This window comes from Sycon ciliatum, chromosome 1, assembly GCF_964019385.1.
Source record: "Sycon ciliatum chromosome 1, ocSycCili1.1, whole genome shotgun sequence".
Classification (NCBI taxonomy): domain Eukaryota; kingdom Metazoa; phylum Porifera; class Calcarea; order Leucosolenida; family Sycettidae; genus Sycon; species Sycon ciliatum.
In genome coordinates this window covers 65,096,993-65,123,381 of record NC_088643.1, presented here as the reverse complement: position 1 = coordinate 65,123,381, position 26,389 = coordinate 65,096,993, and the positions used below count along the sequence as shown (strand labels likewise).

The 26,389-nt window shown below is 46.8% G+C and overlaps 2 protein-coding genes across 2 annotated transcripts in view; both read right to left on the bottom strand.

Moving 5' to 3' along the window:
- LOC135804884 (dual oxidase 1-like) overlaps positions 1-6,461 on the bottom strand; it is a 33,999-nt gene extending 27,538 nt beyond the window's left edge. Inside the window, exons 1-2 of the mRNA XM_065318854.1 lie at positions 6,228-6,461; positions 5,998-6,078 (exon numbers count right to left, since the gene is read on the bottom strand). The gene's annotated coding sequence lies outside the window, so the exon portion shown is untranslated. The remainder of the gene's footprint in view (positions 1-5,997; positions 6,079-6,227) is intronic.
- A 10,062-nt stretch (positions 6,462-16,523) lies between these two features.
- On the bottom strand, positions 16,524-20,277 carry LOC135804886 (dual oxidase 1-like). Its single transcript, XM_065318856.1, has 3 exons — positions 20,032-20,277; positions 19,067-19,266; positions 16,524-17,522 (listed from the first exon to the last, which is right to left on the bottom strand). Exons 1-3 carry the CDS (start codon positions 20,191-20,193, stop codon positions 17,078-17,080), a joined length of 807 nt encoding a protein of 268 aa, XP_065174928.1. The 5' UTR covers positions 20,194-20,277; the 3' UTR covers positions 16,524-17,077.
- Positions 20,278-26,389: the final 6,112 nt, after the last annotated feature.

Sequence of the window (26,389 nt, the reverse complement as noted above, 5' to 3'; positions counted from 1 at the left end):
CTGTGTGTACCCATGTACTCAGGCATGCAGCCTCACTTGCAGTTTAGCCGTCTGGCCGGAATGGATGGCGCTACTCTGCGGCCCTTGGTGTGCATTACATGCGCTCGTGGAGCAGCTGAAAAGGAACATTGGTGTGTCTTGTTTCCGGTTTGAAAGTGAAGAGAAGACGTCCGTTTGGGGGGGGGGGGGGGGGGGGTACATATTGAATGAAATAGACAATTCTCAGACAAAGTCAATGCGGAGGTGGGCGTACAGTTTTCTTGTGGACTTTTTAGTTGTTTCGTTTTGTACCTACATGTGTGTCAGTATCGTGACGGTGACCTGAGTGGAGAGGATAATTCTCCTCCTCAGTCTAGGCTTCGTTTGGCTGACTTTGTTTCGTCCTCGTTGAAAAGTGATGCTGGAAAAAAGGTCGATTCGGAAAAACACGTTGATTTTCAATGCACGTACGCGATCGCTGGCTATGATTGGTGGAAATATTTCAGACACACCAAGACTGAGGCGGAGGTTTGGAGGTTCTCCAAAAGAGACACAGTCATCACAGTCACCACCGTCTTCTTTGACTCGTGAGTGTTGTTGTTGTATATCAGAACAGGACCTCTCGTTGTTGTTGTATATCAGAACAGGACCTCTCGTTGTTGTTGTAAATCAGAACAGGACCTCTACTACGCATGGTCAAGTACTGGCAAGTACTGGCAAGTACTCGAACACAATGCCAATATCCCATGTACTGGGGGACAGGCAAGTACTTGTGCGGGAAGTGCTGAAAAGGTAAAAGTAGATAAAAAAAATATCAAAACAAAATAATCAATGTGGAGGACAGCAACACCCTCCGGAAGGTGTCTGGTCTGGAGGCGGTTGCCTCCAAGTAAATGCTCCTGTATTTCTTCACTGGACTCAGCATGATCCGACCCGGTGATAACAAGGCATGAATGCATGTCGCATAGCACTAGTATGTGTGTGTGTGTGTGTGTGTGTGTGTGTGTTTTAGAAGATCTGCTTCAGTCATAAATCGACAGTTGATTGAAGACATTCCCTGCTTACTCTTCTCCTGATGAGCAAAATTTCTTGATGAAACCATGAAGTGCCAAATGTACACAGCGTACAAATTAAATTCTCAAAGCCATTCATTCAATTCCATATAACCTGGTATCAGTGTCCCACATCATTGATCATGGATCGAATTATTGTTATTGTCAAGATGAGGCCAGAGTGATGAAGTACGGCTCAGATTCCACTGAGATGGGAAATCATCCCCATACCGGTATCCTGTCACTCATTGTAAATATACCACATACTTCATTGCATGAATGTCCACATGCTCTGCTTCTCCAGTTCCTGATTGCTGTGTTGCCACACCTGCCGACATGTCAGTAGCCTGCCGATTTTTGGGGCCTGTCACGACCTGCCGACAATTGACCGTCTCCTGCCGACAACAGCCGTGAAAGTGTCCAAACTTGACCTTTGTGCTTGGTTTAGAAGTCATGGTCCAGAATTTTGGCTTTTACTGCTCATTACGAGTGTTTCCATAGCTCTCTCCTACAATACAAACATCAGCTGTCTGGGGGAAATCGTGTGCACTGTAGAATCCCGCTGGTGGGTTTGTACAACGAAGCTTGGCGATGTTCTAACTTGGCCTAGGCTTATGCGTGGGTGGGTTTATTCGCTGGATTCTACGATATATTAGGGTTACTATGAGAGGGGGGGTCCGGGGGCGAAGCCCCCGGATGATGCATTTTATTTTTTTCAGTCTACTGATATTTGGCTATAATGATGTGGCAACACTGTGATTGTGAAATCCACATCAGTTTATTTAGGTGTGAGTGAATGGCATACTCAAAGGCAAGTAAGTTCAAGTGGTCACTTCCTCAGTTCTGACATGTGCAGGACGGAGGGCCGGCTGCATGCTGCAGAACCGCACTGGATTTGGCTCCACTAATATAACTGGACTTACTAGTAGTCATTGCTACTCACGGTACCCGTGCAGGCGTGCACCATGGATCCCCCACCACCGCCACCATGTAGGCTACACTGAGTCTGTATGTGACACTGAGCCTGAGCTAACTTAACCACTCAACATGCAGTATGTTCAAACTGATTTCAAGCCGTCCATGAGCTACCCCGTAGCTAGACGTGAGCATGGAAGTTTGGCTACACATACTCATGGACACAGTATACCCTTGCACAGGACGTAGTGCAATTGCCTTCATCCTATTTCCTTTCTTGCTTTACTTTTAGATGATTTTACCATCCTATAGCAATGCAGAAACACGAGGAAAGGTTCACTACAAACAAGAGTACTAGTATATAATCAATCTGGGTGCCCACTGCCCCGACAAGCCTACTAGGACTGCTAGTGACACATAACATCAAGTATTAAAGTCAGGGCGAAGCCAGAAGCGGTGAGTACAGTTACAAAATAATTATCCCTGGCACAAATGCAACCCGTGGCAGTGCAGTCCTAACACTACAATGCAGTGTGGCATGAATTCCATGACGGCATTGTATCACTGTGACCTGGCACTCTCTCCTGATCCTTGGCCAGCTCTGAACTACTGTGTGACTAGTACTAGACTGAGTACAGACTGTAGACTCAGCTTGGCTGCCTCAACTAGCAAGAGCATTTTTGGCCCTGCCGGCTTGCCCCAGCAGCACACTACCCTACTTGAGGATCACTTGTGTGTGGAATGTCATTATGTCACTGGTTCTGCCCAGAGAGAGAGAGCATCACACTGATTGAAAGTAATTAGTTACTACATTGTTATACTATACGGTATTGTCTAGTACACTGCACAGTTCCACACTTGCCTAGCCAACAATAATTATTCTTCTCTTTCTATATCGCCATGATGGGAATTAATTATTTGGAACTGTCCTGGACTCCTTGCCAGTATTCCGCAGTGTTGCACAATGTACATGCACATGCACTGCTTGATGCAGGCTGGCAGACAGAGTGACATTTAGAACTCAGTTATCTCCTGTCAGTGTGTCAGCTTAGGATCAGTCTAGCATGTTAATTAACAGTTACAGTGCATCCCCATAGGTTCTCATTCAAATCAGCTGTTTTCCGCCTCCATTTGAAGTGTGACCACTGAAACTCTCAGTCGGAAAGAGTTGCGGCAATCAGATTCGAAATGATAAGAAATACACATGCTGTGAAAGAGTGGAGTAGAAGAGACTGGCGTTTAGCTACGGATAATGTGAACACATTTGGACAGACCCAGAGCAATGATTGAGCTTATACACATGTACAACGCCAGATATTAGTCAGCGTCATTATGGCCCGGCGTAGCATAGTCATTCAGTCCTTTTCTAGACAGAGAGAAGGGCAAATGATCTGGACAGGCTGCAACTCTGACTGCCACGCACTAGCAATCGTCAGACAGAGCGTGTTCTTCCACACTACGGTACTTTACAGAGATTTGATGAGCCGAACAATTCCCTTTACTCCAGGCATCAACCAGGCAAATTGTGCTACGCATTACCACAGCTTGTGGTCAGATGCTGCTCCAACTATTCCATTGAGTCCCCTGTCTGCGCATACATCTACCTGAATAATGTCACTGACGTACACAAACTATTACTGGAAAGTGGACCTGTGTACCAGAGTAAGGCCACCTCATAGTGTCGTGCGCGACAAGATCTGAAACAATCAGTCGTGGGGAGGTATGCTGCAATGGGATGATCATGTGCGATTGAGAGCAATTTCACACTTGTCGCAACAAATTAGTTACTATTTCAGAGAGTGCATGTGGGCCGCACACGTGCACTGTACGACTGGCATTGCAGCTATACATACAGATAATATACAGACAGGTATTGACATACAGACAGATATGTACATGCAATCATCGTATCCACTGGTTAGAGGGAAAGATGCAAACTGGAAAGTCTGAAGAAAAAATGACCATGTCACCACCAGGACTCAAACCAGGGCAATGCAATACTCATTGCTTACAATTACCTGCACTACAATTGGCGGTTTCATACCAACTTCCAAAACAATTCTTCAGCTGTTCAGGCAAAGCACAGTGGAATTGTTCGGTGTTCGGACTGTGCTCACAGCACATGTCCAGCAAGGGGTCGTATGTAAATAATGATATCGTTTTCAAAACATAACTCTGATATCTTCGGAAATGGGAGGAGGGGTTCGAGTGCTTCTTAGCGAGCTGAAAACCACACATCGATCTTCTCCAGAGAAAGATCAGCACATTGTCCAGCATACATATCCATCCGTTTAGGGCGAGGGAGGGTATGTGTGGAGAGATTACAAATTTTGGAATTTTCGTTTAAAAATATTTATTTCCGCCGCGTCGGATTCCCCTCAACCAACTGAATAATTTCAATTTCATAATCATTGTGTGCTAGCTTGCTGCATGAAATTGGAATGCATCGATATACTTGAGAAAAGAGGCAAAGAATTCTGTACAATCAAGCAGTAGTGTAGTGTAGTGTGATTTTGCCGGGTTCAGACAGTGAGAGAGACTATGTCTGCTGTGAAGGTCTGAAGTGAAGGTTTTTATTACAATTATGTAAGGCCAGCTCATCACAGTGATAACCATACTCCGGATAGCGCTAGAATACCTCAGTCTGAGTGCTCAACATTCTGATGCTGTAACCTAAGTCATTGGGCCTTGTTACACAGCCACTCATCATCATCTGACCGCATAATACTAATAGCAACAAGAGCATGGGAAAGAGAGTGGATCTACCAGTAACAAACCATGACACTGTACTGGGCCGGGACCTCAAGCAGTTGAAGTGGGAAGACGGAACGAACAGAATCCGGTCCACACTGGCTGCGCCTCATCAGCACCACCAGTGCCACAATCCGAGCGGCTTCTCCATGAGCTTCTGGCAACGGTAAGTTCTGCCTCGCAGTCTTCGTTCAGAAGCGTGTGCGGAGCGCAGCGCGATGAAACCATCAACCAATACAGTGAGTGATGTGCTCAAACTCAAAGTGCTAGCTTGGCAGTGCGCTCTCCTTCTTATTTCCTCTCAAAGTGCTAGCTTGGCAGTGCGCTCTCGTTCTTATTTCCTTTTCAATCGATCGATTTTCGATTCAAACAGCGTGCTTGCAACTTGGCTACCCACGGCCCTTCTCGTCGCCGGATTTCGGGCAACTAATTGTTGTTCGGAGTGGCATCACCTTTTCTTTTCTTCATGCGCGTGACTATAATTATTTCAACACACGCACAGACTCAGTCTACATAGTCATTACTGTGGAACCATGGTCCATACTGGACCATAGGCAGCAAAATGAGCAATGACTTCCACTACAGACAGAGTAGCGATCGGATCGCCGTCTGATCTGGAAAACAGGTCGTCCCAAGTCAACTGTTCCTTTGGTAAAGTACATCAGCTACCTTCGTGCCTCGAACTACTTGGAACAAAGGAGACATCTCTTTCGGTCAATGACAGTGCGTGGTATGCGAATCCATCACCTCGCCGAGTCAGTTTCCGGCACCCGGGGCACGGACGATAGACGCACTTGATTGTTTGCCATTCCTCTCTCTGCGTGTCCCCTGCTCCGCAGAACCTTTCAGCAAAAGTAATACTTATGAAAAACTCGGTGTTCGGTACGATGTTAGTGACACTGGTCAGTGAGAGAGGCAATGCAAACAGCAGTGTTTATCATGTCTATGAAGAGTAGAAAAGGAAACGATGAAAATGGCATGCTCCATGTCGAGCGGAAACGGTGGTAGTCCTGCGGAAGGCATATTTGGGCGAGTCCTTTTTATCCATGGTATCAATCATGGACAACACCGGACCCAAGGCGTCCACACCGGTTTAGGCCTTTAGCTCGACAAGCGAGAAACACAGTTATATGCAGTGTACTGTAAGGTGAGGAGTCTGGAGTCTGGATAAGCATGTCCGTTCCACTCATTCTTGGCCAGCAAACCAGCCACCTAGCTACCAACAAATCAAGGTTGAACGCGACACACACTCAGCAGATCCTCAGCCAGCTCTGAATCTGTCCACATAAGATAGTCTTACCTTGCGTGGGAAGGTCCACGGCGCTCAAACTGACTTGATTCGAGAGAGCTGGGAACACTTCTCGTCAGACACAGCGGTTCTCTGTGCGAACACGAGCGGAAGAAGATTGGACGCGAGTCCAAGGGACAAGGCGATGAGCACTCCAGTTTACTGGGAATACCGAATAGCTTACCGAGATCAAGCTAGAGAGTGGAGAAGAGCAGCACTTCTTGTCGCACGACAGGTCCTACCTGAGGTGGTCGGTATGAAAATACCGGTTGCCGACAGAATGGTGAGAGAACAGCAGTCTCAACACGTCACGCTCCAGCGTCCAACGGCAACAAGGAGAACTGTTCGAACTATGCGTCCTTTTTCACGCTCTGATCTCTCCTCGACCTCACGATCCGGTACGTCCGCAGCCAGTAGATATGTACCTACCCGATACTGCAAGCTCCCTGTATGCAGTAGGCAACTGTAAAGACTACAGGCTGCTTCATGCTTGTGTAGACTCTGAGTCTGATCTGCAAGATCTCACTAAAACGGAATGCGCCGAACTAAACAGTGTGCTCGCCACGGCAGCGCAGGGACACGAACGCTTCGAACAAGTAGATCTACATCCACACAGATAAGACCGAAACCCCGCACGCCTGTACTACACTAGTCCGTCCCACCAGCATAACATCCTATCCGACGAACTATTAGTATTACTTACTAGCGTGCACACCTTTCACTATGCGCACCAGCCTGGCCACCTGCTTCCAGAACGAAACACGTGCATATCCTTCAACCACGTCCGGTCCCGGGAATTCGGAACCAGCATTCATCCGAAAGCGCAGTCTGACAATGCTATGTATGCAGTGCCGGGCAGCGGGCACAGACAATACCCGGGCTCGATACTATTCATGCCGTGCATACACATGTATGTACAGTGCTGCGGCCCCCCTACTCCCAACTTCAACTCAAAATCGCTGAAAACTCGCGGGAAATTGGAAGTACTCTAGCCGGAAGACCCGCTCGTCCTCGGATCGCAGGTTTTTGACATCACTATCACTAGTATCAGTGCCTCCGGCCGTAACATTCCACACAGATTCCCCTATAGCTTATTGCCTAAGTGGCCTATCTCCCAACTCCTCTGGGATCCTCTATTAGCTCTGCTGATGATGAAGTGCCCAACACGTATCGGCCCTGACGCGTCCTGCTGTACCAGGCACTAGGCAGGATGTAACTGGCAACTATGCTTTCAGGTTTCATTGCTTGCTTCAAGACGTCTGGGTTTCTATACGCCAAGCAATGAAGGCCACTTCAACTGGCAAGTGGACGTGAAGTGACTAGAGTTGTTTGGCGCATCAGCATGGCCCTATCTCGATATTCCTGGGCAAAATCTGACTCCGGCCTGCCAAATGCTTTTCAAAACTGCATTATCTCCTGTGATCCAAACACTTACAGGTGAGTCAGCAAGCTTCAAGCTTCTTTCCCTGGAATCGATGAGCAACTGAAGTGAGCTAGCTGTTAATACCGCCACGATGTTGCCAACATTTTGCAACAGACAGTCACGGTGCAGAGTTCAGAGGCAGCCAGAGATCTACAATGATGTAGTGAGTTCAGAGGCAGCCAGGGATCTACAATGATGTAGTGAGTTCAGAGGCAGCCAGGGATCTACAATGATGTACATGTAGTGAGTTTTATCTTACGCCTTACAGTTACAGTAACTTACACTTTACAGTCATTCTGTCGTATGCAAACACAGTACAGCAATTTTCTGAGAACTAAACTAAAGTGAAGCTGCAAGCTGTAGCTCAGAGCTCAGAGCTTGGCATCTGAATTCTTATCAGTGCTGCTGCTGCTGCTAACCACACTAACTAATCAGCTATTATGACTTGATGATATGGCAAAATGTAGCTACACACACATGTGGGTGTAACTTTCAACTCCATGTACATGTACATGACTGTATTATTGTATTTTTTTATAGTAAAATGTGTTACACAGTAGCTACATGTACCGTAAAGTACCGTTGATCCGCCCCCACGCCATGTCGCTTCCCAGCTGGATTTTCGGCAGGGGGCGGGAATTAGATCAAGGCTGTCAAGTGCAGTACGATGTACAACAACGTAGAGGATCAGACTCAATGTGCTGGATTGTGCACATTTTGATCCTGGATTGGCAAGTATTGTGTACAGCAGTGCATGCGTCGGTTCAACATCGTATGTCGTTGTATACGGCGAAGTCGCTTCACAAGGAGAAAATCGACAGGGGGCGGGAATTAGAGAGGGGGCGGATCAACGGTACTTTACGGTACATGTCCCTGTTCAATAACTAGATCGTATTACACTATACTGTACATAACAATAAGCCGAGATCCTAGTAGATCTACTAGTACTGTAGACTGTACTGTAGTCAGTCGGGCTGTCCGATACGCCGGGGAGTGTTTCTTTCCACTGCTGTGCTTCAACCCGCTATCGTTACACAATCATTTACATGTCCGTAGTCAGTCTACTAAACATGGAGATCCAGAGTCCAGACCGGGGAAAACCAGGTGTGTTTTGAGCTCAAACAAGAGGTGCAGTAGTAACAAGCCGCATAAAAAGTGATATTGCAACTGTAAATTCTGTTTACCGCCATATTGCCGGGTGTGTCTTTAGTCTCTTTACCACCATATTTATCAACTGTAAATTCTGTATTATAAAAATTAAATTTGGCAACTGCTGAGTAATTGTTGTCCAGACTGCCTTCGCTGAAAGTCTCTGTACGACCTCCAACCACGAGGATTGGGTAATGGTGAAAGTTAATCGCGGTGTGTTGGTGAAACTGAGCTGTTATGTCACCACCATCCTAATAATTACTGAACTACCTACATGTACACTTAAGGTGTTATTGCATTCGGAGTTCGTGCCTCTCAATCTCAGCCGTTGCGTTGAATCCACAAGAGGTTCAGACACCCGGGCTGGAGATATTCAACACTGCATAACTTTGTACTACTAGTTGTAGTTCTAAACACTTCAATTCGGAACAACGAAAATCAATGGTTCGGATCGGATCGTCTTCCCTGTAGTTGAACGGTCGATTCACTCGCTCCGGCCTCGCTTGATAGCTAACGTTGTTGTGCATTCATCTTGTGGTCATGCCGTGGAGTACATGTATGTTTTGTAAGACTTGGGAAATGAATCGACGCCATACTGCATGTAACTATTTTAGTCTTTTAGATGGTGTGAACAGAACGCCTTCGACATGTCTCGGCCACACAAAAAAATGTGTTTGTATTAGTTGCATAGCCAAGATAACTGTGGGAGGTGTAGTTGTCCATAAAGATCCGCCTTTAAAGGCGATACACTTTTCGCAGCGAGCGGAGCATGGTCCGGACGTCAAGTGCTTTGCTACTTGTACAATCATTGTACATTGCTGCCATGCCATGCGAGATGATGTTTGTATCGACTGCTATTCGCTGTGGAGTGTGGTATTCACATGTACCATTACTGGTACGTCATGTAACATGTACATGTACCTGTACCTGCACTGTATATGTAGTACACTGTACTTGCCTCAGCACTAGCCCTTTCCCAAAGATGCCAACATATTTCGCAACTACTTTTAATAGTACTTATGCTTTTCCCAACCATGCCAAAACAAGTGAAAGTTGCTGAAATCGCATCCATATTTTCAAAAAAAGCTGCTAATATCCGGCGCAACTCAAAATGAGCGAGTTCTTGTATATAAATTATAATGATGCCAAAAAAAACAATAAAGGAGCGGAACTGGATGATGGAACACACTGGCGCAGCACAACTGCTTGAGTAAAGTTAATCGTACTTTGAAGTACATGAATGCATAATGTTGACAGCGTGAAACATGTTTAGGATAATGAACAGACTTGGGATGAGTCCTTGTCCATTTTTGTTGAGCCTTTGCACAGCATTCAGAGCGGCATGCTCAGTGCTGCCACATGAGAAGTACACTTGTCATGATGATTTTATGCAATGTTTCAGCGCTTCTTGTTGAAGCGGAGCATCACGGACACTTCAATGGCCTCCGCCAAGGTGCTTCTCTGCAAACAGTTGCGAAGTAGTTTGTGAAAATGAAGAAAGTTGCGAAAGTTGCGATTTCTTCCAAAACAACAAAAAGTGGCGAAAAAAGTGGCGAGCCGCATGATCTTTGGGAAAGGGCAACTTAGCACTGTGTGGTGCATAACTAACTAAATTAGCCGATTCATGCCCAACACAGTCATAACAAATTATTTTACTACAAAGTAGACTGCAGCACCATAACAATAATAGTCACTCATTTGTTTTGAAACAGGGAGTCGTGACAGTCGTCTGTATTTGACGACTCCCTGTTTTGTTTCAGTCGACTGTGTATCTGTGCACCATGCAATCGTCGTCGTTGAGCGATGTGGCTGGTACACTTCATGCTGTGCCAGTTGCAAACAAGAACAAGACCCGGCTAGCGCTAGCGGCTGAGCAAACAACTTACTCCGAACTCCTACAGAACACCCAAATACGGTCACGGAGCAAATAATTCCAGAAGACAGTTTGCCTTTCGAGTTTCGTCACCTAGTACCTTTTGGCCTGACATACATGTATTTCCGGTCAGCACCACGGGCAGTACGAATACTGACATGTGTTATGGCAGTACAATGTACAAAATACTACAAATACCGGTACTATCATTATTATTAATATTGTGTGGATTAACAGGAAGTGTGACGAAGTCTGAAGAAAATGTTGAACAGTCTCTGCTGGGATGACGACTGCACCATACTCCATAGCTCAGTGGTTAGAGCATCGCTAGCTACAAGCGAGGGTCCCTAGTTCGAGTCCTGGTGGTGACAGTCAAATTTTTTCTTCAGACTTTTCCCGTTTGTGTCTTTCCCTGAAACCAGTGAATTAGTTATTATTACCGGTATTATTCTTTTATTCCACGATGGTGTAACGCCAATAAGGACGATTGATAAGTGTGATAGAACTGATACTAGCCAGAAACAGCTAGATGGAAATTACCTGGGGAAGCACAGGCGCGTGCCGGCAAGAAGCAATGGATCATGAAAACACAAGCAGGGGCAATAACGTTAGCAGGGGTGCGGATCGAGATAGCTAAATACACTTTCGAGATATCAGAAACCAGGGGGATGTGCGGAGCAGGAACAGGTACTGCTCAAAAGAAGACTGGATGCATTGTTTCGGAAAAAATTTCTACGATGTTGGGGTGTGATGTCGATAAGGAGATAGTTGTAGAGGGTGAGGACACTGTTGATGGGGGAACCTCGGTGCCTGTTTGTGCGTGCGTGTCCGATGGAGTAGGTCCTTGTCTGTCAAAGGGTGTATGGTTGGGGTTGACGTTGTGGTGCAAGATGTGGTTGTTGCAGGTGTGGTGGGGAGGTTTGGTGGTGGATGTGACTTGTCCCATGCTAGTAGGACTTGTTGAAGTGATGAACTGGTGCAAAGAGGGGAATCCGAAGGCAGATGCGTATAGCACGGCGTTGAATTCTCTCCAGTGTGTCCTGCTGTTGCTGTGTGGTGTTGGAGAGGGTAAGGCTGCCATATTTGAGAACGGGTCGGATGTACATGTAGGTCGTGTATATTAATAATAGACAGAGGCTGGAAGCGTTCATTGTGCCACGTGTCTTGTGGAGTTGGTGTAGTAGTTTTTTGGCTTTGTTGATGGTTTCTATGATCATGATGATGTGTTGGGTCCATCGCATATCGTCTTGGAGTGTAACACCAAGGTGCCTATGTTGGTGGACATGCTGCAGCAGAGCTGAATGGAGCGTGATGTGGATGGTGTGTTGGGGTTGGAAGGATCATATACATATACCGGTACATGTAATACAGTAGAGAGATGACAGATACAATTACATGATTGTGCTACTAGTAAGAAGCATTCAAGCTCAACTGCAGATAATACAAAATTGAATGTACATGTACATGTACATGACATTACTTTGATATAATCCAAAACTGGTAAACCAGTATTAGATAAACCTTGTTGTAGTTCAGGCAATTGTTAGATTGACAACCGCGAAGGTTGTAGCAAGGTCACTGTTTTCGAACACAGTGTCCTCATCCTTGTTTCATGCTGTCAATCTAACAAGTGCATGACATTACAAGTACACGTACATTGTATGTACATGCACATGACTGTACTGGTTAAGTTTTGTGGTTTTGCATGCTATTTTTGACTCTTCACATTTATTTTCTTCGTGTCACTTCTACACAAATTGAAGTGCTGTATCTCTGAACTTCTTTTCTTTATTATAGCTGTAGTCTCGTTTATTTCCATCATTCCTGATTTTGAGAAGAAGGGAACGAAAACGTTTGAAACTTTGAATGCTTATGTTATGACACATGTCCTAATTGGCTGGTGGTGCGTTCTTGCGTAGATGCATGCGTAGATGTGTGCAATATGTTCTTCCTCCGTCCAAATAACTTACGCAGATTGAGTAACTTAGCATACATGTAGTGTTTGTACTACTGAAGTAGTACAGTAGTCATGTACATGTACATGTAGATGCGAAAGGACCCAAGCGAGCTTGTGACGTTGTGTCTCTGACGCCTACATTTTTGTAGTACAATGTCATGTACATGAACAGTACGTACATTTGTACATGTACATGACATTGTACAATAATTATTATTTAGGGGTCGTCCACAAATATCGATGTTTTTTTAGAGAAGATATTCGTTCGTTTGGGGGGGGGGGGGTTTGGCCCTGTTCGTCTCGTCTTTGAGAAAAAATATCGAACTCTATCTATGGACAGGCACTGTTCGAACATGTAGTTTATGACCTACATTGTACACAAAGTGAAAGTCAACCTCGTGAGCATAACCATGGCAAGGTTGTGCGACCGCGGCAACATAAACCTAGGTGTATGGTGAAATTAGAGTTGCAGCTGGTCACGTTTCATGATGAAATTGAACTTCATTTTAAAAATATCGATCCCTTGCATAAACATGTGTATGTTCGTTTTGAGGGGGGACTGGGGAGGGAGGGGTCTGGGGAGAAATGAACAAAATTAACATCGTCTTGAAAAAAATATCGATATTTACTTTAGTTCCATTGTATTTTTCTGAGAATGCAATGTATGCAGGTGCAGCATCGCTGGTGGGTAAGCACCTGGACCGTCTCCAAGTTCTGCAGAATCGTGCGGCTCGAGCTGTTTACGGATGCTCGCCGCGCCGCGCACCTCTGCCAGAAACCTGCTAGTCCAACTCGGCGCCTACCGTGTCCGGAGATCTTCATCCAGAAGCTCATCTTCCTGGTTTGGCGCTGCCGCTACTCCCATGCTAGCCCCACACTGCGAGTGCTGTTGCTACCAACCAGTGGTGCTTCTACTCGGCTGCAATCATCTACATGATTGTACTAGTATAATAAGACCACCGCCAACCCGCACTGAGCTGGGTAAGGGTTGTCTCGCGTTCCAAGGAGCTAGGCTCTGGAATGCATTGCCCAGCGATTTACGGGCCATACCGCCCCCGGCCCAATTTCGCACCGCTGCTGTTCCACACAGCACGAACCTTTGAGGTCAGACGGATCACTATCGCTATATTTTCATTATAATTATGCCTGTCTGTTGGCCTGCCTGCCCGTCTCTCTCCCTGTTTCTCTGACAACCTGCTTGTTAATTCGTGCGGTTGTTTTCAGACGTAAAGCCCTGTTGTAGAGGTCTCAGCTCATTTGTTAGTTCTTCTCTCTCTCTCTCTCTCTCTTTTTCCCTCTCTCTCTCTCTCTCTCTCTCTCTCTCTCTCTTTCTTTTCTCTCTCTCTCTCTCTCTCTCTTTCTCTCTCTCTCTCTCTCTCTCTCTCTCTCTCTCCTCTCTCTCTCTCTCTCTCTCTCTCTCTCTCTCTCTCTCTCTCTCTCTCTCTCTCTCCTCTCCTCCTCTCTCTCTCTCTCTCTCTCTCTCTCTCTCTCCTCTCTCTCTCTCTCTCTCTCTCTCTCTCTCTCTCTCTCTCTCTCTCTCTCTCTCTCTCTCTCTCTCTCTCTCTCTCTCTCTCTCTCTCTCTCTCTCTCTCTCTCTCTCTCTCTCTCTCTCTCTCTCTCTCTCTCTCTCTCTCTCTCTCTCTCTCTCTCTCTCTCTCTCTCTCTCTCTCTCTCTCTCTCTCTCTCTCTCTCTCTCTCTCTCTCTCTCTCTCTCTCTCTCTCTCTCTCTCTCTCTCTCTCTCTCTCTCTCTCTCTCTCTCTCTCTCTCTCTCTCTCTCTCTCTCTCTCTCTCTCTCTCTCTCTCTCTCTCTCTCTCTCTCTCTCTCTCTCTCTCTCTCTCTCTCTCTCTCTCTCTCTCGCTCGCTCGCTCGCTCTCTCTCTGTTTTTGGTGGACAAAAACATCTCTGGCGTTGATTGCTTTCTTGCTTCGACTTCTGCCGCGCCTTCGTTCTCGTACTCCCCTTTATGTACAAGTGTTGTGCAAACCCTCCTTTAATATAGTCTGTCTCATTTTGCCCTGAGATGTTTTGATGCATAGTGATTATTACGCTCATCATTTGCTCCCTTGTCAGTGGACAATTCTGTCCGTTTGGTTTTAGCGAATTCAAATAAAGAAACAACATCAACAACATGTATCATGTCTCGCGCGTCGGCCTTCCATACGTGTATGTAAGCTGTTACCACTAGTAGAGACATGTTACAGGTCAACCTAGTGTGTGGGAACAATACAGTCATGGATACAGCGTGGAGTATCGTATTAGTAGGGCATGCAAACGAGGGTAGAGGGTGCGGCCGGTGTTATAAGTCAAGTACAAGTACATGTGTTATTATAATTATCATCAGATGTATGCATTCCTATCCTAACAACGGGCAAACAAAATACAATTCAATAATACCATCATGAAGAATTAGAACACAACACCAAAAGAAAGAAAACAATTTTATGCAAGACAGTACTCAAATCACGAAAAAAGACGCCAGGCGTGCAAACCAAGTTCCCATTACTATTATTAGCATTAGAAATGCAGTAGTTTGTGGTCTGCTTTGCAAGAGTCCATGAATGGCATGATGTACACTGTACATGATTGTGCTCTGTCTTGGTCATGCTACTATGGTCTTCACAGTAGTCATGGTAACCAGGAATTGGCAGCTACTGTGGCCACATGCGGACTCTTGCAGTCTTGGTCTTACCCGCTGCGCAGAGTGCAGACTGTAGGCCTGGGCGGATAATGCTAGTTATTTCGCGGGATAATGCTAATAGCAATGCCAGAAAAATTCATAATGCTACTTATAAAGCTGCTGTTCCTCTGTAATGCCAAAAAAATCATCAGTAGTAACAAGAGGAGATAAACAAGACTCAAGAGTGTGCAACTCGCGGATGGGTTGGCCCACGGCGGAATTTTTTGTTGACGTAATCTTTTCGACGACGCACGCGCTGCGAGTCTTTCGGAAAGTTTTCCCTCGTGCTCTTGGCCGGGCTTTACACTACAAGGTCGGTGTCCAGCACGTGCTCTCACATTGCTCTGCGGCAAACTGCGCGTTTCTCTGAAAAAAGGTGACGTCAACAAAAAATTCCGCTGTGGGCGGGGGTATCTGCAGATTGTGCAGGAGACTCGGATCCGGAGTTGCACACTTTTGTTTATCTACTCTTGGTAGTAAGTATGGAAAAATGGCTTGGTTGGCAGTATTGTGCACGTTTCGTATACGTCGTTCTACTTAAGACGGCATGGGAAATGCTAGAAAATCGTGATCATAAACATAATGCTAATTTTATGCTGCTATTGCTCTATAATGCCAGCAAAACCGCAATAGTATGCATGGAAAATGGCTTAGTTCGGCCGCCCTCCCGCCATAGCCAATGCACTAATGCTACATGACTGTACAAACATCAGCTGCTCCCCCGGGGACCCACCCCACATTTGACTTGCAGTGGCCAAAACTTCCATATTTTGTGTCTAATGCCACTTTTGTGGAAATGTAGTGTTATAATGCTAGCATAATGCTCGTTGCAAATCGCACCGTGACTATACTGCTACTTACGGTACATGTATAAATTAACGCAATACCTAGTCATAGAGTAAGCTGCGCACTCAGTACAAACACCATTACGGCATTAGCAACACTTGTTTTCATGTATAGAAGCTTGTTCCTTGAACGTTTTCGTGGCCATCTCATCAGAAGGATTACTTATCTCCACGTAAGCTTTTTAATTACATGTACATGTATATAATGCTAGCATTATCCGCCCAGGCCTAGTGCAGAGCCAGTTGTGTAGTCGTGTTTAGAGTCTTAGTTGAGTTTGGGCGTATGCCCCACCACCTCCCCCTTCATCCTGTTTGCTGGTACAATGGGCAGAACAATCTACATGTACATGTACATGGACACGTAAATTATAGTAAGTACAAATGTAATAACCACCCAGCTCAGGAGGCTCACTCATGAAGCATGAGAATTTGAGGCATCCTTTGCGAGTGGGATTGACAAATTGTAGCAAATAGAACGCCAAATATCCCACTTAAAACTCTACTTGCTCTACTTGTTTCCTCAATCATCCCCCCCCCCCCCCCCACACACACACGGACTCGACCCACATTCTTTGTGGCAGCTGCACTGATCTCACTTGCGTTCCATCACGATCACGCCTAGCTTTCCCCGTTTTACCGGGGTATCTCCTCATAAGGCAACCGGAGGCGCTGGTGGAAAGAGCAAATTATACGTAGGCATCAGAAGAAACAAACTAGAGAATTGTAGAGGCTTGAGCAAAATGTTTATACTATAATAATAGATGAAAGAAGGCTGCAAAACATGCAGTATTATTATTCTAGGAGCATGTATTCTCGTAGCTCAACTTCAAAGGCACTCCGGTGAGGCCTACTTGTAGTTAGCCTACGCGTGTATCATGAGTACCGTACCAGTTTCAGCTGTTTCTATCTAGGGTGCAATGCAGAATTGGAGCCAGGGAAATGACTCACTAGTGCATCATGTCTAATTGTGTGAGTGGCAGTATAAGCCGTGTCGCTCATGTGACTTATTGTGCATTGCAAGTTTGCAACCAAGGAGTTGTAAAATGCTGGTATTTTACTACTCCATGCACCTGATTGCCATCAGGGAGAAGTAAAATACAAGGTTTCTGCCCCCTGGTTGCAAGCACACTGACTGATAGTAGAATGATTGAATGCTAGATGGGGTTTTAGAAGGCGACTTCTGCTGAGAATAGGAACTGGACTACAAACCAATGTCCAGTACCGATGAGTACACCCAAGCTGATGACGCGCAAATGCCAGCTCTGGCCTAGCGGAGACATGGTCGTACCCACTGACAGCGTAGTTGTCGTGCTCCCGGCTGAACAGACCGGGATGTTTGCCGGACCCTCACTTCTCGACGTGTACCGAACTGCTTCCTGCAGCGGCGAGCAAGGCTCCACGAACCGGGCAAGGTTACGGACATTGTACTCATAGTACGGTCTGCAGCCCTGTTTTCTGAAAAGAGGATAGTCCTCGTCTTTTGGGCCGTCGTACCTGAACGGGTTGCGTGTCAACATGGAGCTGTTGAACCAAGAGGCGCGCATGATGCGCACCAGGACATCCTTGAATGACACTGCCCTGATCGTAGCAATCTGCTCCTGATTGAAGAGTCTGCAAATTAATGGGATAGATTTGAAAGGGCAATAAATAACATCAATTGTGCACTCATAACAACAGGAACATAATGAAGAAAGTTAAGTTCCATAACGTTTTCTCGTGACTCATCAGTGGAACTCCGTCACATAAAAATAGAATAATTAAAAAAAAAAACTTTTGTACAGTAAAACCTGTAATGGCGACCACTCGGATATGGCGACCACTCGACCATGGCGACCACATTTCCTTGTCACGGACGCATTCATATTCAAAACAGCTCGGATAAGGCGACCACTCGCTCAACGCGACCAACGACCACCCACCCGCGACCGCGTTGCACAGTGCTAGTACATGTAAATGTATGCATTGCATGGTGCACCATGCATGGTAGATTTACACACCAGTGCAGGAAGTGTAGATGTGCATGATGCATGCACGACACTTGACATAACAGGTCTGAGGACCCCAGGCACATGAGTCGTGCTAGATAAAAAGAGTAAGAGTAGCATAGCTGTGTGCACTGTGATACACTGACCAAAATGATGTATCACGTGTGGATATGGTCACGCGCCATTGAACCTCGATAAGAAGACCACCTGCCCACGGTGACAACTTTTTCTCATCCCTTGAGGGGTCGCCTTAGACAAGTTTCACTGTAGCTAGGTAATATGGTTTTAGGTAGAACAGGATTACAGCAGCCAGCAAGTACAAAAAAAGTAATGTCTACACCCAAGTGTCCGAGCCTGTGTGACTATTGTGGTATTGGTATTGGTATTGATTTGAATTCGGTATCTCAACAGTACAATGTACAACTACTTGGGAAGATCCGAATGACATAGATACACAAACATAAAAGTGGAGTAGGTGCTACAGCTAATCATTTTATCGCAGGTTGTGGGACTAAACTAATACCAGTGTACATGTATGTGAGAAAGGTATTGGCAGATGAATGTGATACTGTGTGGATGAACGTGATGGTGCTTGCGTATTACTTGAAAAGTGTGAGTGACGCAATGTTTTCTTTCTGTTTTAATACATAGCACATATATTGACACACAAACAAAATTTCACGGTTCGCGTGAGACTCGCCGGGTTTCTCTATATAGAGGCCGAGTTTTCCGCATCCGTAGGAACGCCACCACCCTTCAAGGATCAAGACGCAGATGCAGCTTCTTAAGCGGTGGGAGGTGAGAAGATCAGCTCACCAGCATGTGGTCAAAGACCGAAAATCCCATTCACTGCATCCATGTTTTCCTCGTGCCAGGCCACGAGTTCCCAATTAACTGTGGGTCGCAGCACGGCTGGAAAAAATCCTTCCGCTTCCAAGCAGGACTTGAACATGGTACCCTCTGTTTCTCAATCATGGTCTTAGACCATCCCACTATGCCTGCCCGAATTGCCTCTCACGGTACAACGTGCAATACTGAGCCTACGCTTAGTGTGGTGTCTGTTAGTGCCACCTACTCATCACCTTACTCACTGAGCAATGACAGATTTCATGTCTAACGTGTTTTAATGGAAAAAATGTTACAAAATGAGTTTTGTAAGTATACACCTACCCGTTCTGTTGATTCTCAAACCAGAATCGGTCTCCTTCACGGATACGCAGGAACTGATCAAGGATAACAGCCGAGAACAGTGGTCCCGGCCCGTCGACAGTCTCCAGCAGACCACCAGACCAGATATCCACAGTATCGATACTGACATTGCTAGGTTGGTTGGTGAAGTTGTTGTGCAGGCTTTCAAGTCGTCTAATGGCCTGGAACACCGGTCAAGTGCAAACCAATGTTAAAAAAACAAATGTTAGCTTCATGCCTTGCTACTTTGCTACTCGCTAGCACCACACTCCACCATAATTATTGCAAATGAGCCAAATTTAGCAGTCAGAGGGAAATCTCCCAGATCTTTGCAACATGAAGCATCTCCCTGCCCCCTTGCCCCCCCCCCCCCCAGACCAATATAGAGACCATCCGCCCTTATTTTTTTGCGCTGATGTACCACAACTCAGGGGCGTAGCAGCCGGTCCGGCGGGTCCGACTCTGGCCGGACCACATTTTTTTAACACAATGCCAAAAGTGCCCAGAATCATCGGCAGGATTTTGCACTCTAATTTCAATTTTTCCTGGGCGAGAGCACACACACGCACGCATGCACACACACACGCACACGCACACACACACACACACACGCACACACACACACACACACGCACGCACACACACACACACACACACACACACACATACTGTAAAACATGCAATTTTCAGTGTAACTTTAATTTCGGTGATTTCGGTAGAGAAACCAGGCACCTAAATTTAAATTACACCTAAACGGCACTAGAGTATGCACTGTATGTGAAAGGAACACTGGTCACCTAATTCTACATTACACCTGAAACCTGGCAGGTCTCTGGCACCGAAATATTAATGCACCTAAAATTACATGTTTTACAGTACATATACTTGTATATATATCTACCTCTTGCATGCATCAACAATCTATATGGCCTGTTTATATTACGCACATCTCTGGTGGTTGAATAAGTAGTGTCGGCTCCCTCAAAGTTATCGAAGATCGTTGGATTGATCTCCCTGTAGCTGTTTACACGAGGCAAACCGAAGCTCATTCTTGCCGTGTTATAGTCAGGCAGACCATGATCCCGAGCACGCTGGATGTTCAGTGCCATCAAATCACGACGACTGAAATCCAGACCTCCAAACACCTGCACAATGCATGTGCAGTTATATAAGCACAAATACACAGAAACTGAGCCATACTCACGACTCACGGACAGAGGCACACAATATTCATAGAATATTCGTGCATTTCATGAACATTATTTGCAGTAGTCATTATGGCAACACGCCAGGAGATATTGAATAAATCATGAATTTAACGCAATCACAATTTTAGAAGAAATAATGAAGAACAATAGGACACAAGTTATGCGGACTGACAGACAAACAAGTGCAGATAACAAGGTACACATACTGAATAAAGTGAATATAACAGATTTCGACGTACAGCTACTGCCTCCTTTAAGCAAAACTTCGTTGCGTTTTTTGTGTGTTCTTGTCATGATGTTTCTGTCGACATTAGACACACAATTCAGTGAGCTATCCCCTACATAGGGTAGCTGTTGTATCGTCCATTGTTCTGACAGGCTTTTGAACCTCCCAAAAGCGTGTAGTCCTTGAAAAAATCGGCGAAGCATAACCGTTTCTCGACAGGATCAGTGTCACCAGAACACAACCCCAGCCACCTGACGCCGAAGTGCGAAAATGAGAAACAGTTTGAAAGACCGCGTGGCTCGGAGAAGTGCCCAGAAGCCGGCCAGCCACTGCTGTACCAGCACGATGGTGCGCGTCCGCACACAGCCAAAATAAATCAATGCACATGTGTTTGCAGCGCGGGGGGGGGGGGGGGAGCAAAAGGGTTTGACGTTCAGGTTGTCGTTCAGCCGGCGCATAGTCCCGATCTCAACGTTGACGACTTGACGTTCTTCCACAGCCTGAAGACAGACGTGTCACTCGTGGCGAAGGAAACCAGAAAGGAGCTTGTGCAGGCTGTGTAAACGTGCTGGCACGAGTTCCCCGCTGCCAAGATGAGAAGCATTTGGTTGTGTCACTTGTGTCTGTATGACTCCTTTCATGGCATTCTGGAAAGTCTGAGCGGTGGAGACGACAACTATCAGCGCAACCGTGGAGGTCGTCAAGCTCACAATTCGAGCGAAGAACTTGGCGATCTGCACGATCAAATCGTGTATCGGAAACTTGTAAACGCTGCGGAACAAAAGCTGGCAGCGCTGGAGGCGAACGTCAGCGAGGATGCCGACTCAATGTCATCAAGGAGTGAGTCGTCATCAGATTCAGACGAAGAGTGAAGCTGGACTGCTTTAACGAGCTATGTGACATCTGTAAATAACTATCTCTCATATGCTGCTTTGTTTTCCACTTTGCAAAGCTCGTTGGTAGCCATAAAATGCTTTGGACTGAACTGTAAAAATGCAACAAAGTTTTGCTTAGCGGAGGAAGTAACTTGAATCTACAACCCCCCCCCCCCCCCCAAAGAAAATGTCACGTCCCTATGGCACTCTTGGGAGGTTAATTACTCTTGGGAGATTATTAATTCTTCAGAGGTTATTTATTCTTGGGAGGTTATTTATTCTCAGGAGGTTATTTACTTTTGTCGGAACCTGATAGCAAAAATGCAAAAGATGTTGTTGGCAACATATAATGATGTGGTGAAGATCCAACACGGACGACTGTGGTGTTCACCTCTACATACGTGCTGTGGCCCCACTGGAGCATGCGCTCTTCTGTATGTAGTAGTACTGTTAGCTCCCGGCTAAACGATGTCCCCCCACGCCAGAACACAGGGGTTTTCCCGGCTAAACGATGTCCCCTCACACCAGAACACAGGGGTTTTCCCGGCTAAACGATGTCCCCTCACACCAGAACACAGGGGTGGTTCCGGCTAAAAGATGTCCCCTCACACCAGAACACAGGGGTTTTCCCGGCTAAACGATGTCCCCTCACACCAGAACACAGGGGTGGTTCCGGCTAAAAGATGTCCCCTCACATCAGAACACAGGGGTTTTCCCGGCTAAACGATGTCCCCTCACACCAGAACACAGGAGTTTTCCCGGCTAAACGATGTCCCCTCACACCAGAACACAGGGGTGGTTCCGGCTAAAAGATGTCCCCTCACACCAGAACACAGGGGTTTTCCCGGCTAAACGATGTCCCCTCACACCAGAACACAGGGGTTTTCCCGGCTAAACAATGTCCCCTCACACCAGAACACAGGGGTTTTATAGTATTGAATTATTGAAGTATTTCGACAATTGAGTGTAGACAAGACGGAGAACAGGACAACGGCAACTCAAGACTAGAACAGAACTGGAGACCCACTGGAGCATGCGCTCTTCTGTATGTGAGTGGCTCTCATTGCCAAGGGAAACGAGCGGGAAATACGAATAGTGACTATGTACAGGTCGTAGCATAAATACACCTATCACAGTACATCGTGTTATGTCATTCATGTAGCATGTGCTGTTTCCCGAGCGCGCGCATGAAACAGACTTCGTGGCTTTTAGTGACTGTGTCAAAGCCGCGTGTTGGCGGGTTTGTGACCTGGCTTAGCTCAGTCTAGTGGCTACCCAGGTAGACGATCAATATAGTCGCCATCCAAGTTAGCTAGCTCACACAGAACGACAGGTTTCTAATCCCAGTGCTTATTGAACCATTGCAGTACTAGATCGAAAGATCAAGCATGATGAGTCAAAGACCCAAAGCAGGAGAGAGTCGGAGTGACTCTCTCAGAATTGAGAGTGAATCGAGGGAGTAGTGCGCTTCCCGAGAGTTGAGGATGAATGTTGGCAAAACAGCTCCTTATAATTATATGCTACATTATGTGATCAAAAGCATACAGCGGCAAGAATGCGTAATTATTGTTGCTACAGTTCAACCAGTGGTGCAATCAGCCAAACTAGAATGTAGTACAACGATCAATACGCCCGCTCACCCAAATATGAATATTACTGATCTCCAAATGCTGGCATGATCTTGGTCCACGATCTGGTGGGCTGGGATGCATTGCAGCAGGCGGGAAGCGTAGCTGTGTCATTCTTGTGGCTTCACCCAATATGGGTTCTTCCCCAAACATAGCAGCAGACGGCAATGCCGCGTTCCCTCCAACAGGCCTGGGGTCTAGAGTACGCGAAGTACCGTCGACCCATTGTGTCTTACGACACGAGAAGAGGCGCAACTCTTGCTCAACTAACAAAGGTATCAGCTCCCTTGCAGGACTAAGCGCGGTCCCCTCAAGCTCAACAGTGTAGCGGGCACAATACTGACGACTTGTACTGAAGGTGTGGCCGACGTACGACCACACTTTGCGGCTCTAGGCCACGAGTTGTAAGTCATGATTGCTCTACTAACGAAAGTGCCAAATCCTTCACAGGACTTATAATGGTTCTTACAGAACTCTAGAATATTTCGGAGCCCAGCTTTTGACTTGCTGAACTCAATGCATGGTCGTTTTCACGACGAGAGTCTGACCCTGGTCATGACAGCTGTGCATGAGTTGAGTCTGGACTCTTGTTGTTTTGGACTGAAGAAATAAAGAATACTACATTGGCGCTGCGAGCTATTTCGTTCCTCCGCGGCGAGCATGGGTGACTGACCACCGCCATTCTGCCCCTGGACCTTTCCAATTTATGTCTCCCTCTACGATGCCGCCACACGCTGGCCCGCCTGGACACGGACTTTCAAACTTTATCTTGCTGCGTCCAAAATTGGCGATGACGACCAACAGTGTGGGCTACTCCAGTACCTGGGAGGAGAAGACATCCAGCAACTCGTGCCCACTCTCAGCAACACAGGGACACCATTCGACGACCTCGCCAAAGTGTTGCAGGTCGAGTTTGAAAAACACTAGGGCTCAGACAGTTAGTCCGATTAACCGGTTTAAGACCGGTTTTGTAAAGGTTACGCGGGTACTTTTTCGAGTTTTCGAAGTACACATTTTTACTGAGTTTCGGCATGCAGTTTTACGACCAACGGAACGCGAAGCCCTCGGCGTGAAGTACGGCTGCTTGCGCTTCTCCCATTTCCTCAGCGGCGACCCCGGCTTCACGGTCCACACCGACCACAAGCCCCTTCTACAGCTGCTTTGCCCGTCTCCACGACCTCCACCCCGCATCCAAGACCTCCACTCCAAGCTGGTGTATGAATCTGGCCCTACCAACCCAGCAGACGTCTTGAGGCGTCGCCCTCAGCCACATCCTCCCCTGCCTAACGTTGGTGAGGAGGATGACACTGCCTATATCAATGCCATCGCACAGTCCTCTGTTCTCAACGCCCTCCTCTTGTCTGACATCCAAGCCGCAACTCGAGCAGACTCAACGCTCCAGGCCGTGCTGCTGTCACTGCAGACAGGCATGTGGGACAACAATCGAACGATCGGCAAGGTCCTCCACGCTGCCCAACTGGATAGCCGAGATTTGCGTACTGCACTTGACGAGTGGCTACTCGCACACCGCAGCACTCCCCACCCCACCAGAGGCCTGGCTCCAGCTACCGTCATGTTTGGCGGCAGCATCCTTGACACTCTCCCCAGCCTGTGCAGGCCCCAGCACCAGATGCGACCGTCACGGCAAACAAGGAGCATGCGTTCCACGCCCGCCAATGCGAGGCGGTGAACCAACATCGCAGTGCACAACCGGCTTCGACCATCACCCTCAAGCCGGGTCAACAAGTTCTGCCCAAGAACGAACGGCAGCACAACAAGCTCGACTCGATCTGGGATCCCAACCCATAACTGTGGACGAGGTGACGGGCTCCCCCGTGGTCATCACCCATCCAGTCACAGGCCAGCAGGTATTTAGGCATGTATCATTTATGAAGCCGACTCCCGCTATCGTGGTCCATCCTTCGTCGCTCGAGCCTCCACTACCTACCCCGTCGCCGCCGCCACCACCGCCACCACCACCGCCGCCACCGCCGCCACCACTGACAACAGGTGTAGCATGTGCTGTATGCATGTAGCATGTGCTGTATGCATGTAGCATGTGCTGTTTTCAGCATGTCATGCATGTAGCATGTGCTGTTTCCCGCACGCGCGCGCGTGTGAAACGGACTTCGCAGCTTACAAATTTTCGTTTGGAATTCAGGTAACACGATAAGATTTCGAAATTGCTCTGACACAATGTCCTGCCACTTCTGGAACCGGTCGGACATGTGCGGACACTGTGATTTGGCAGATTTTGTGGCACAAGTCTGGTACTCATAATTATCTTCGCGACAACACGGCGCACATCAAGTACATGTGCGATCATCACACAGATCTCAAGTATTGTAACACTGATTCAAATCTCTGTGCTTTGTGCAGCAAGCATAGTGACTGTGAACGTGCAGTGTTTTTGCAAATTTCGTATTTGAGCTGGTTTTTCAGTGACAGATCAAAAACATACTTTTTTTACGCAGTCAACAAAATACAAAGTGGGCACCTGCTTGCCCGTTCCTGTTCCCAGCTCCAAGGTGGACAACATGTCACTACTCGAGTTGGCTGAAGGCTCCCATCTTTGCAAACGCGATGGCTCTTTGAACAGCACTTGGATTCTTCGCGACGTTGAATTTCTGACTAACTTTCGCTGCTGTTGCTCCGTCGATCTTGCACAGTGCCTGTGCGACAGGAGCGTATTTGACTGGATTTGCAGAAGACTTCTCCTTTCGATAGAGGCATATCGCAAGCTGGTACATTTCTCACGACTTTTTTTCCCTGGAACACAGACGTTTTCAATATTTCGGATCGTACAAGCGCCTCGCGGAATAGTTCCTAGCGAGAAAGCGAAGAAAAAATTTTCATTTCAAAACTCCTTCTCCATCGTTTGCTGCGCTCAAACTGGAGCTACACCGACGTGGACAGCTCCCTCTCTTGCTGTAAAACCCACTTGTCACGGGTTGCTGCTCCAACTTCGTGAGACTTCTTCCCAGGCAGAGCGCCATTGTCCTCAGCCGTTCTCTTTCCCAGCGACGCAATTTCTGAATTTCGATCGGACAAATTGTCCGTTCAAGAAAAAAAGAGCCGGATTCGAATCGAAAATGGTGGGAAAATGTCCAATGTCCGACCGTTATCGTCACAGTGTTCCCTGGAATTAACTTTCGCTATATTCGGTAGGGGGCACGAAATAACTAAAGTTTGTACCAAACTGAAGTTTTTCTTCTAAGCGTTCGGGGTGACAGACCTTGACCAAAACGAAATTTAGTACGTAACAAGCCTGCTGGTGGAGTGACATAACGAAAGATTTCGTGAACGAAAATTAATTTTGTACTTATACAGTAGCACAATGACATTCTGGAGTTACAAGCAGTATAGGA